This window comes from Cetorhinus maximus, chromosome 13 (genome assembly GCF_964194155.1).
Source record: "Cetorhinus maximus chromosome 13, sCetMax3.hap1.1, whole genome shotgun sequence".
NCBI lineage: Eukaryota > Metazoa > Chordata > Chondrichthyes > Lamniformes > Cetorhinidae > Cetorhinus > Cetorhinus maximus.
The window spans coordinates 65,956,542-65,968,744 of NC_135891.1; the positions used below are offsets into that span (position 1 = coordinate 65,956,542).

Genomic DNA, 12,203 nt, shown 5'->3' on the forward strand with positions numbered 1-12,203 from the left:
ATTATTCCCTGTGTCTGATCCCATCATGTACGGTAACTGGGCTGGGATTGTTCCCTGTGTCCATTACAGTTAGTTATATCAGTTTGGAAGGAACCATTCCGTGTGTGTGGTCTCACCAGGTATTGTGACTGTTCTGGGAATAGTCCATGTGTTTGATTCTATTAGGTACAATAACTGAGCTGGGAATAATCCCCATACCGGATCTCAACAAACATGTATCGGGGTGTGTTGGCACCTTGGTTTATTGTCATATGCCTTTAAAGGATAACAGACTGACATCACTAGAAGAGGTGTGTCATGTGATCCAGTCTTAGTTTCACTTTTGCCTGTGAGCAGAACACAGCACAGACAGCTCTGCTGCTGTTTTCATGCTTTCTTACGATGTATATCTGTTCCCAGGTGCCCAGTCTAAATAAATGAACCCACAGCATATTTACACAATCCCTTATGAGTGATTGGTGCCTTTATATCATTATAGCAACAGAACAGAGCCTGTGTCTGCTAGGTAGAAGTTGTGAATGTGTACATACCTGATATAGTGCCGCACAGAAGAGAAACAACATGATGTAGAGAATTTTATAGACCACAACTCTGCCATTGAAACTAATTATGGTAAACATGGCTGTGCAGAAATAGATCCAGTATTTTATCAATAATCCCTTAATCACAGAGACCATCACTGTCATCAGAGTTTTGTCCTTTTGTGCGCTCTCTGTAGACATAAGCAGAAAGACAAACAGAAAGATGGCATGTTAACTGTGAGCAGTTTTGCCTTGCTCCAATGCTGAACTTTTCACTCAAGGCAGGGTTGAAGTTTGGAACTCACTCCCGAAAGGATTCAGGGACACATGGGACTTTCAAGACTGAGACTGATAGATTGCTGTTCGCTAAAACTTTCCAGGGTTTTATTTATTCATTTACAGGATGTGGGCGTCACTGGCTAGGCCAGCATTTATTGCACATCCCTAATTGTCCTGAGAAGGTGGTGATGAGCTGCCTTCTTGAACCGCTGCAGTCCATGTGGTATAGGTACACCCACAGTGCTGTTAGGGAGGAAGTTTTAGGATTTTGACCCAGCAACAGTGAAGGAACGGGGATATATTTCCAAGTCAGGATGGTGAGTGGCTTGGAGGGGAACTTCCAGGTGGTGGTGCTCCCATGTGTCTGCTGCCCTTCTCCTTCTAGGTTGTGGGTTTGGAAGGTGCTGCCTAAGGAGCCTTGGTGAGTTCCTGTAGTGCATCTTGTAGATGGTAAACACTGCTGCTACTGTGCGTCGGTGGTGGAGGGAATGAATGTTTGTGGACAGGTGCCAATCAAATGGGTTGCTTTGTTCTGGATGGTGTCAAATTTCTTGAGTGTCATGGGAGCTGCACTCATCCAGGCAAGTGGAGAATATTCCATCACGTTCCTGACTTGTGCCTTGAGATGGTGGACAGGCTTTGGGGAGTCAGGAGGTGAGTTACTCGCCACAGAATTCCTAGCCTCTGACCTGCTCTTGTAGCTACAGTATTTATATGGCTAGTCCAGTTCAGTTTCTGGTCAATGGTAACCCCACAATTTTGATAGTGGGGGATTCAGTGATGGTAATGCCATTGAATGTCGAGGGGCAATCCTTAGATTCTCTCTTGTTGGAGATGGTCATTGCTTGGCACTTGTGTGGAATGAATGTTACTTGCCACTTGTCAGCCCAAGCCTGGATATTGTCCAGGTCTTGTTGCATTTGGACACGGGCTGCTTCAGTATCTGAAAAGTTGTGAAAGGTGCTGAACATTGTGCAACCATCAGCGAACATCCCCACTTCTGACCTTATGATGGAAAGAAGGCCATTGACAAAAAAGCTGAAGATGGTTGGGCCTATGACACTGCCCTGAGGAACTCCTGCAGTGATATCCTAGAACTGGGATGACTGACCTCCAACAATCACAACCATCTTCCTTTGTGCTAGGTGTGACTCCAACCAGCGGAGAGTTTTCCCCCGATTCCTATTGACTCTAGTTTTGCTCGGGCTCCTTGATGCCACACTTAGTCAAATGCTGCCTTGATGTCAAGGGCAGTCACTCTCACCTCACCTTGGGAGTTCAGCTCTTTTGTCTATGTTTGAACCAAGGCTGTAATGAGTTCATGGGCTGAGTGGCCCTGGCGGAACCCAAACTGAGCATCTGTGAGCAGGTTATTGCTCACAAGTGCTGCTTGACAGCAATTATTGATGACTCCTTCCGTCACTTCACTGATGATGGAGAGTAGACTGATGGGGCAGTAATTGGCCGGGTTGGATCTGTCCTGCTTTTTTTGTACAAGACATACCTGGGCAATTTTCCACATTACCGGGTAGATGCCAGTGTTGTAGCTGCACTGGAACAGTTTGGCTAGGGGCGCAGCAAGTTCTGGAGCACAAGTTTTCAGTACCATTGCTGGAATTTTGTCAGGGCCTTTGCAGTATCCAGTGCCTTCAACCATTTCTTGATATCACGTGGAGTGAATTGAATTGGCTGAAGACTGGCATCTGTGATGCTGCGGACCTCCAGAGGTTATGGAGCTAAGGAGGGTAAATAGGGTTTAGATCAGGCATGATTTAAAACAAGGACAGAGCAGTGCTGAGGGGCTGAATGGCCTACTCTTGTTCCTATGTGCGTGGCATCCCAAGCCAAAGAGTTACCATAGAACCCATTGATACCAGTGAGACTCCACATCAGTTTTTGGGCTCGCTAACAGCCCTCTTCTTGAGGATAGAAGTTACATTTGCACCATGGAACACCAAGGGGAAATGTAGCCACAAACAGGAAACCCAATTCACGAGCTTCAGAAATGGCAACTGGGAAGGGCAGTAGTGATCCTCACAGTGGCTACACAATTGTAGTCATTCCCCCTTCTCATCCCAAGTACCATACAAAATCTAATCGTTGGCACTAATCTGCTCTCTGGCAGGACATTCAACATCACTGTCTCTCGTGTTAACCTTGGATCAGTGGTAGAATTTTCAGAAAGATATAGATCAAAGGCAAGTAAATGACATTGAGATGCAGATCAGCCACAATCTGGCTGAATGGTGGAGCAGACCTGGAGGGTTTAATGGCATTCTCCATCCCTTCATCAAGCCCCATCTTCCTATTGTGTGCCTTTCTTATCTATGGGTGGAATTCTCTTGAAGAACTGAGTGTCCTGACACCAAAACTGGAAGTGAGCAGGACTTCTGCTCTGAGGCGGGACTGCATGCAGTCACGCAATGACCAGCTAATTAGCTATTCATGGCCAAGGGGCCTGGCCAATTGTGCATCAGGGGTTGGCAGGACATCCCTGACCCCGCCATCACCTCATGGGTTCGAAGGTCTGGGCACCATATTTAAACAACACCTGGTAAAGGATCCACTCCTTGCAAGTCAGCAGCATCAATCTGGCTGTTATAGACACGATTTTGATCTTGAACTACTGCCACTCCCTCTCCACCTGCCAGCTGTGGACCCCTGGAGCTGCTGCCACCCCTCTCCACCTGCCAGCCGTGGACCCCTGGAGCTGCTGCCATCCCCTCTCCACCTGCCAGCCGTGGACCCCTGGAGCTGCTGCCATCCCCTCTCCACCTGCCAGCCGTGGACCCCTTGAGCTGCTGCCACCCCTCTCCACCTGCCAGCTGTGGACCCCTGGAGCTGCTGCCACCCCTCTCCACCTGCCAGCTGTGGACCCCTGGAGCTGCTGCCACCCCTCTCCACCTGCCAGCCGTGGACCCCCTGAGCTGCTGCCACCTCTCTCCACCTGCCAGCCCTCTCCACCTGCCAGCTGTGGACCCCTGGAGCTGCTGCCACCCCCTCTCCACCTGTTGATGCCAATTGTCTGCTGTCACCCCATACCAAAGTGGACAAATGTATCAGTTCAGGGAATGAGCAGCCATATGGGCTCATTATGCCTCACTGCAGGTTATCCTCCAGGCCATCTGGGAATGTCATGAGATCCTGGTTCCTAGCGATGGCAGCAGGAAGCCCTCCTGCCTGACCAAGGCAGCCTGGATGGCGATCACAGGGGAGGTGAGCTGCCATAGGGTCCACAAGCAAAACTGGATGCAATGCTGTAAAAGTGTCAGCGACCTTCTGTGCACCACAAGGGTAAGTAGCATGTTATAGGCATTGCAAAGTGGCTCTCCTGAGGGCATTAACCAATGTAAGTGTGTGAGTAGAGTAGAATGCCAGGCAGGAATTTGGATTCTAGACCTCAGCACCAGATGGAACAAGAGAATTGAATGTTTGGGAACCAGTTCACTTCAGTGGGAAAGCATTTGCAATCGGGCTCAAGGTCACAATTGGTGAGCATATCTCAGACACATCGTAGTAGCTGATGGAGGATGTGCCAGCTGAAGTCCCTGGCAGTCAGAGGACTGCTGCAGACCAGGCCCATGCTGAGCCCCATGCTGATGACAGGGCTCTGGGAACAGCTGCAAGAAACCTGCTAGAGATTCAGAGACACGCAGGGGAACATCTGGCGGTAATGCCAGGGGCGATACATAGCCTTGAGTGAACGGTGGAGGAGTCTGTCCAAGCCATGGGTTCTGCCATGTCTCCGACATGTGAGCACATGGCATCCTCCATGGAAAGGTTGGTGACTGCCATGGAGAGTCAGGTCCAGCAGAACATTCAGTGGCTGCCAGATATTAGCTCAGACCTGCATTCATCACTCACCCATGGACTCAATACAGCAGTGACCAGGGGAGAGGGGTGCCTCTTCTCCTTGGGAGTCAGGGAGGTAATCATCGCACACGGAGAGGGAGGAGGAAAACCAGCCAGCTGACTCGGGTGGGGAGGGGGTCTTCACAGGGTGCACCAAGCTGGCACTCCTCATCCACTCTGCCAGTGAGCGCAGTGCTTCCAGTAGGTGAGGCCACTGAGGGTGCTCCTGCACCTGAGGAGACCATCAGCAGACCAGAGCCCTCTCAATCATGGGCCTCTCTCACACATTGGTCCATCAACCTGGCATCTGCAGCTGGAGTTACACCATCTGATCCTTCTCCTTCATCCTCGTCTGAAGATGAGCCTGGCTCCTCCATCTCTCCAGCTGGCAATTCCTCACCTCTTTGCTGCGCGATATTGTGTTGGATGTAGCAGACCCCAATGATCCGGGAGGCTCTCTGTGCCGCATACCGCAGCACCGCGCCTGAGCGGTCCAGGCAGCGGAACATCATCTTCAGCAAGCCAGTAGTCTGTCTATTGTTGCCCTTGTTATGGGAGACATTATACTCTCCTCTGCTGGGCTCTGTGGGTTCTGCACGGGTGTCATGAGCCAGGTCTTCTGAGGATAGCGCCTGTCACCCAGGAGCCAACCCTGAAGCTGCTGAGAGGCTACAAATGGCTGTGGCACCTGAGAATGTCCGAGTCCTGACAGCTCCCTGGGGAGGCAGCGCATGCCTGAAGGGTTCATTTTCAGTGATCACAAACCAGCTGCACGTTGACCTTTCAGTTTGTGAATGCTATAGGCTGTTCCCAGGGAGCTCTCAGAGCCACGTGTACAATTAGTTACCCCTTGTACTTGGCGTAATCCAATTATGCAGCTAAATTCAACAGCTCTGGCTGCCTGGTTCCCAGGGTCTGTGGTGAATCTCAGAAAATCATCTGTACTTTTGAACATGGCATTGGTGAACACCCTTATGCATCTGTGTGTGGTTGACTGGGAATTGACCCAGGTATCCCCTGTGGAGCTCTAGAATGACGTGGTGCTGTAGAAATTCAAGGCGGTGCTGACTTTTAAGGCGACTGGCATAGGATTGCTTCCCACTCCGATGTAGGTCTTTCTGCAGAAGCTGACATGGGTCTGTCACTCCTCAGCAGTCTTTGACATTGCCTCTCTGACATTTGCAGGTAGTTACACCGTGTGCATTATATTCGGTTATGTTCCATTACTTGGCGTCGCACTGGCCCCTGGTTGCCAGCATTCAGAGCTGCCTGACCCTCTGCTGCCACCGCCACCACCCCCCTGCCCCTCCCGCCTGCCCCCCCCATTGTCTTTCTGGCAATTGCTGCACCTGACCCTGGGCCATCCTCTGCCGGGTCCTCTCCTCATCCACCACAGCATCAAGAAACACTGAATGTACAAGACCCATCTTGTTAGCCTGAAGTGAACTGCAAACAGAAGGTCAGCAAAAATCTGGTCAGCACAGTCTATTTAGACATCCTTCCTGACTTCATGACTGTGGATCAATGGGGAATCCACTGACCACACCCTGGTCTCCACCCACCTTAGCCTGTCCTCCAGCCATTCCTTCCTGCTGTTACAGCCATGTCCCTGGGCACTCGTGCTTTGACACTGGAGTTGTGAGCCATTACCCTGCACCTTTGACCCTACCTCCATCACCCTCGACTCTCCCTCTATCACTCTTGCCTGTCTTCAGTGATCCTTGAACCACCCACCATCACCATTGATCAACTGCCTGTCACCCTAGAGCTGCCTCCTGTCACCATCAAGCTACCCCAATGCACTCCCGACCTGCCAACCATCATCCTTGGCCCTCCCTCTATTACTTTTGACCTGCCCTTGTTCACCCTCGCCTCTCAACCTCACCATTGAGCTGCCCAAAATCACCCTTGATCACTCCTCTGTCATGCTTGTCCTACCTTAGTAACATAGGAACACAGGAGCAGGAGTAGGGCCCTCGCTCCTGCTCCGTCATTTAACTAGATCTGACTGACCTTCAACTTCAATGCCATCTTCCCATCTTCGGTAGAGATTGAACTCCCCTCTGATGTCCAGCTCCCTCCTTGTGTACCCCACGACCCTTCTTAGGATCACCATGTCCCTACTTTCCTGGACCATTGACACCATCCCTCCCTTGGACAGCCATGCCCCACCCTGCCTGGACAGCCAACACCAGAGTTCAACACCACAGTCAACCTCCTCTCCCCTGGTCCAACTAAGTTCCCCATACAAGAAAAGCTGCTCCTAATCACGCAAAATCCACCAGGAAGATGACCTCCCTTGCTGCACGCCACCTTTAACCAGTTGTGAATCTGCAGTTATGAGTTTCTCATTTTCTGCTAACTTAATCATAAAGGTATCATTTAATCTGGCGGGCATGTGTTTTAACGAGGATGCATGACATGTCGTAATTCATTACAAATAGGTTCCCACCGCATACTCCCAGGAAATTCGCTCCACCTCCAGTCCGCCACCGACATAATGCTCACTTTTACTTCTGCCATCAGGAAGCTGACTTTTTGCCTCCCACACATTTAAGATCCCCCCACTCACCTTGTTCCCTGCTTCCAAGAGCAACATGAGATTTTACCCAATATTTCTCTCTCCTTCAATTTTCTTTCCTTCTCTGAGAATGCCAATTCTCAGAATTAGGAGACAGCCAACGGCATTTGGGTGCTTCAGTTTTCAGCAGTTCTTAGCTTCGGTCCAAATCATTCTTACCAATCGATGCAGGGGAGTGAGTGATTATACCTACTACTAATTGATTTAACTAATTGCTTTAAGATATTTTGTTGCTGAATGCAACCTAATAATCCAGTGTGTTGCATTTCTCCATGAGGCTTATCCTAGATTAGTTTCCGCTGATATAACAGTTGAAAGGGATAGGTGAAGTGTGACTTACTACCCTTGAGCCTGTCCACTACCTACAAGGCACAAGTCAGGAGTGTGATGGAAAACTCCCCACTTGCCTGGATGAATGCAGCTCTCACAACACTCAAGAAGCTTGACACCATCCAGGACAAAGCAGCCCACTTGATTGGCACCCCATCCACAAACATTCACTCCCTCCACCACCTACGCACAGTAGCAGCAGTGCGTACCATCTACAAGATGCACGGCAGGAATTCACCAAGGCTCCGTAGACAGCACCTTCCAAACCCACAACTGCTAGCACCTAGAAGGACAAGGGAAACAGACGCATGGGAACACCACCACCTGGCAGTTCCCCTCCAAGTCACTCAGCATCCTGACTTGGAAATATATCGCCGTTCCTTCACTGTCGCTGGGTCAAAATCCTGGAACTCCCTCCCTCCTGGGTATACCTACACAATATGGACTGCTGCGGTTCAAGAAGACAGCTCACCACCACCTTTTCAAGGGCAGTTAGGGATGGGCAACAAATGCTGGTCTAGCCAGTGATGCTCACATACCATGAATGAATCAAAAAAAGGGAACAATGAATTATAAGGTTATTTGGCTGGAGGAATGCCACCTTTTGAAGAACGAGAAAGAGAACAAGGCAGACTAATTGGAAATTATAAAAATTGACAAGTACGGCCGTGCATAAGCAATGGGAAATGCACAAGGAGACCATTAGGGTACAGCAAACCAGACATATTCCACAGGAAGCTAACAGCAAGAGCGAGAGTTCCTTGGCTGGGCAGAGTATGTAAAATTAAAATGAAACTTATAATAAAAAGGTCTATGACACACGTGCAGAGATTTACTAGAATGATAGTAGGAACGAGGGACTCCAGTAATGTGGAGAGAACAGAGAAGCTATGATGTCTTTTCTTAGACGGAGATTTAATAGAAGTGTGAAAAATTACGAGGGGTAGAATAAAAAGGGAGAAACTGTTTTAAGGTTCAAAGATTTAAGATAATTGGCTAAAGAATCAGAGAGGAGATGCAGAGAATGTTTTCACACAAATTATGATGACTGGAAAGCGATGATGTCTGAAAGGATAATGGAAGCAGATTCAACTCTCAAAACCAAATTGGATCTATACTTGAAAAGGAAAAGCTTGCAGGACTTTGGGGACAGAGCAGAGGAGTGGGACTAATTGGCTAATTAGATTAAGTTGATATGGCCAACTTTGCTAAAGTGATAATTACAGTGGAATCTCATCCTCCCATTCTTCTAGATACCCCGGCGCTATCTATAGCATTTTGAAACACTATCTATTTAATACAAGAAAGAGGGAAGAAGCAACACAAGGAATTCATGAGCTAACACTGACCATGTATCTGGCCACACTGGTGAAGGAAGAAGCTTTCCTACCTGTCTCCTGAACGTTGATCTCATCGAGTGATATTTGTATCCGTTTCCTCATTTTCTCTTTATCGGTCAAGTGCTGACGCAGTAAGAGCCAGAAGGTGAATGTGTAGGTGATCTGCAAAGCAGACATGTACTAATAATGTGCCAGCAACTAATCCCCACACTCAAGTCCAACACAATCCCAGTCCCAATCCAATCACCACTTCGTCATACTATTCTGTTTGTTTTTAATGTTTTAGGTCCATTTTGGATCTTAAAAGTGAAATACTCAGCCTGTGTTCCCGAGAAACTAAGAAGGGATTGGTTTGGAATCAGAAGAGAATGAGGGCTGCCATTCAAACCGACAAACCAACCAATTGATGATAACAATAGACGGTTCCCTACTCCAACTGTCATAAGGGAGATGATGATGTAATGGTAATGTCACTGGGTTAGTAATCCAGAGGCCCAGCCTCACGCTCTGGGATAGGGGTTCAAATCCTGGTGGAATTTAAATGCAATTAATAAATCTGGAACATAAAACTAGTCACAGTAATGGTGACCAACTTTCATCAATTGTTGTAAAAACTCACCTGGTTCACAAATGCCCTTTAAAGAAGGAAACGTGCCATCCTTACTTGGTCTACTTGTGACTCCAGATCCACAGCAATGTGGTTGACTCTTACCTGCCCTCTGAAATGGCCTAGCAAACCACATAGTTCAAGGGCAATTAGGGTTGGACAATAAATGCTGCCTTGCCAACGATGCCCACACCCCATGATAGAATATGTTACTAAGCAAAGGCAAGGTAGCCATTCAAAGCCAATAGTTATTGATGAGTGGTGAGGTTGAATGGGAAACAGGTGGTGAGGGTGTGTTTAACAAGTACCCCCCCCCACCAACAACCAATGCGCTTTAACCCTTTTTCCAGGCAGTGATTGGATGAGTCTGATCAGCTGATCTGTCACAGGGTAGTGGATTCAAATTCACTTCTACCAGATGTTGTCAAACACTTTTTTGCCGAGTTTTATCTCCGATTGCATGCTTCCCTCTTTATTAGAAACAATGCGTGGGATTTTCCAGCCCTGCCCACTGCTGGGATCGTCCAGTCCCGCCGAAAGTCAATGGACGTTTGGCTGGGCCGCCGAATCTCCCCACCATGATGGCGCTGGAAAATCCCGGCCAGTGTTTTTGCCTAATTAATGTTGGTGTAGATATAACCTGTCATTCTCAATACTTTTGTCAATTTAGCTGTTTTAAAGCTGCTCCCATGGAAATTGGAATGGAAATATTCCATTTCCTGGGAAATCCCTCAGATTGGCTTTATTTTTTCTGCCATCTGGCGGAAAACGCATTCCTCTTGCAAAGGGATGCTGGCAAAGTGGTAATAGGATCTCAGGAATTTTCCGGACAAAGTCTCTTGTTTCTCTCAAATATGCAACACTTACCGTATGACCATGTGACAAATTACTCACAATGTGTCCCACAAGAGGACTTTTAGTCAGGTCGTCAGGTGGACGCAGCGGGTGGGCCCTGGAAAAGGTCTACTGCCCACGATCGGCCCCCTACCACGATTTCACACTGGCAGGCCAATGAACGGCCAGTCAGAGTGAAAGGCACGCTGAGAAGCTCAGCGCTGTCGGGGTGAGGGTGGGAGGAGGGCGAGCACGGGGGAGCGCACACTGAAAGCTCCCTGAGGCAGCTCCCTGAACAATTTTAAAATCGAAAATAAAGATTTTAAAATCTGAAAAAAATGTCCCGACAATATCACTCACAATAGCATAAACAAAATAAAAATTCTGCCCAAAAGTTTATATTTATTTAATTGTGGAAACTTCATCCCGCCCATGGATAAGGTTTGCTAATAAAATCAAAAGGCTGCCTGGCTGATTCGCCCACCCGCCAAACATAAGTTTGGATGGGCAGCGAAAAATAGGCTTAAATTAATTGATTAAGGGCCTTAATAGGCCTCTTAATTGTCAGTGGGGGTGCTGCCAACTCTTGAACGTGCCCGCCAACCAAAATATTGCGTGAATGCGTGATGACATCGGAACGCTTGCCCAACATCATCGCGCACTATTTTACGTCCGATCAGGTCAGGTGTGCGCGGGACATAAAATCCTGCCCGTGTTGTCTGTACGCCATAGACGGCTTTTCTGTGCCTGTGGGCGTCGGACATGTTCGGTTGCGTGAGCGGACAATATGGCGAGAAGGCCAAAAGTCGCGTTCATGACATTGCGAAACCAGTTTGCGATTGTCTGCTCTGCCCACCGGTGGCGGGCTGCGTTCCCCACCATCGGACGTCAGGAACCTCATTGTAATACGTCAGTATATCATTATAAGGCCAGCCCGCCGGACTCATTCACCTCCTCCCCCACAACTGCCCGCTGGATCGTCCGCACATGTCAGCGACAAAGCACGCCTGTGCAGAACACGTCTTGACAACTGTGACGTTCAAAAGTCAGGACTTACCGCCAGAGCCTTGCTCACATTGCGGACATCCAAGGTACAGAAGATGCTGCAGCCCGACAGCAACGAGATCCTGGAGGAATGTCCATGGCATGCTGGGTGAATTGTCATGGACATGGCTCTGCTGCAAAGCAGCTCACGGATGTTGGAAAGTCACCGTTGATGCTCACAATGGATGATGGTCGAGGGGGTGGGAGAGGAAGGTCTAGGCTCTGCTGGGATAGGAAGAGGTGTTGGGGGGGTGGTGAGGTTGAGGGGGATGATGATGTCAGGGGGTGAGGTTGGGGTGGGGGGGATGAAGGTGTCGGGAGTGAGGTTAGAAGGGGGTAGTGAGTATGGGGGGAGGAGATGACAACTGGGGAGGTAGGTGTAAGGTGGGGTGGAAGGTGTAAGGGAAGGAGTTTGGAAGGAAGAATTGGGAGTGGGAAAGGAGGAAGGAGCGTGGAGAGGGTAGGGAGTAAGAGTGGAGGAATGAGTTGGAAAGGGGGAAGGAGTAAAGCTGGAGGAAGAGGAAAGGCTGGAGGAAGAATTCAGGAGGGGGCAAGAACTAAGGGTGGTGGAAGAAGTAAGGGTGTCTGAGGGAGCCAGGAAGCGGGAGGGACTAAGCAGGGGAGGAGTCCAAGGGGTGGGGGGAGGGCCTCCGGGGGGGAAAGGGGGTCCCAGGGGGAAGGGGTTCCGGGAGAGAAGGAGTCTGGAGGGGGGCTATGTCCAGGTGAACGTACGAGGGACGGGCCTGATGGGTCCATGACTGTCTCCTGGGGAGTGAACTGAGAGCGTGTGTGGTATGAGGGATTGGTGAGAATGA

At 49.2% G+C, this 12,203-nt stretch overlaps 1 protein-coding gene across 1 annotated transcript in view; it reads right to left on the reverse strand.

Annotated features, from left to right (window-relative positions):
• The window catches only part of LOC144689095 (piezo-type mechanosensitive ion channel component 2), a 190,222-nt gene that overhangs the window by 160,127 nt on the left and 17,892 nt on the right, over positions 1-12,203 (reverse strand). Inside the window, exons 7-9 of the mRNA XM_078556243.1 lie at positions 8,954-9,065; positions 5,053-5,235; positions 531-712 (exon numbers count right to left, since the gene is read on the reverse strand). Of these exons, the coding sequence (XP_078412369.1) occupies positions 531-712; positions 5,053-5,235; positions 8,954-9,065 (477 nt within the window). The remainder of the gene's footprint in view (positions 1-530; positions 713-5,052; positions 5,236-8,953; positions 9,066-12,203) is intronic.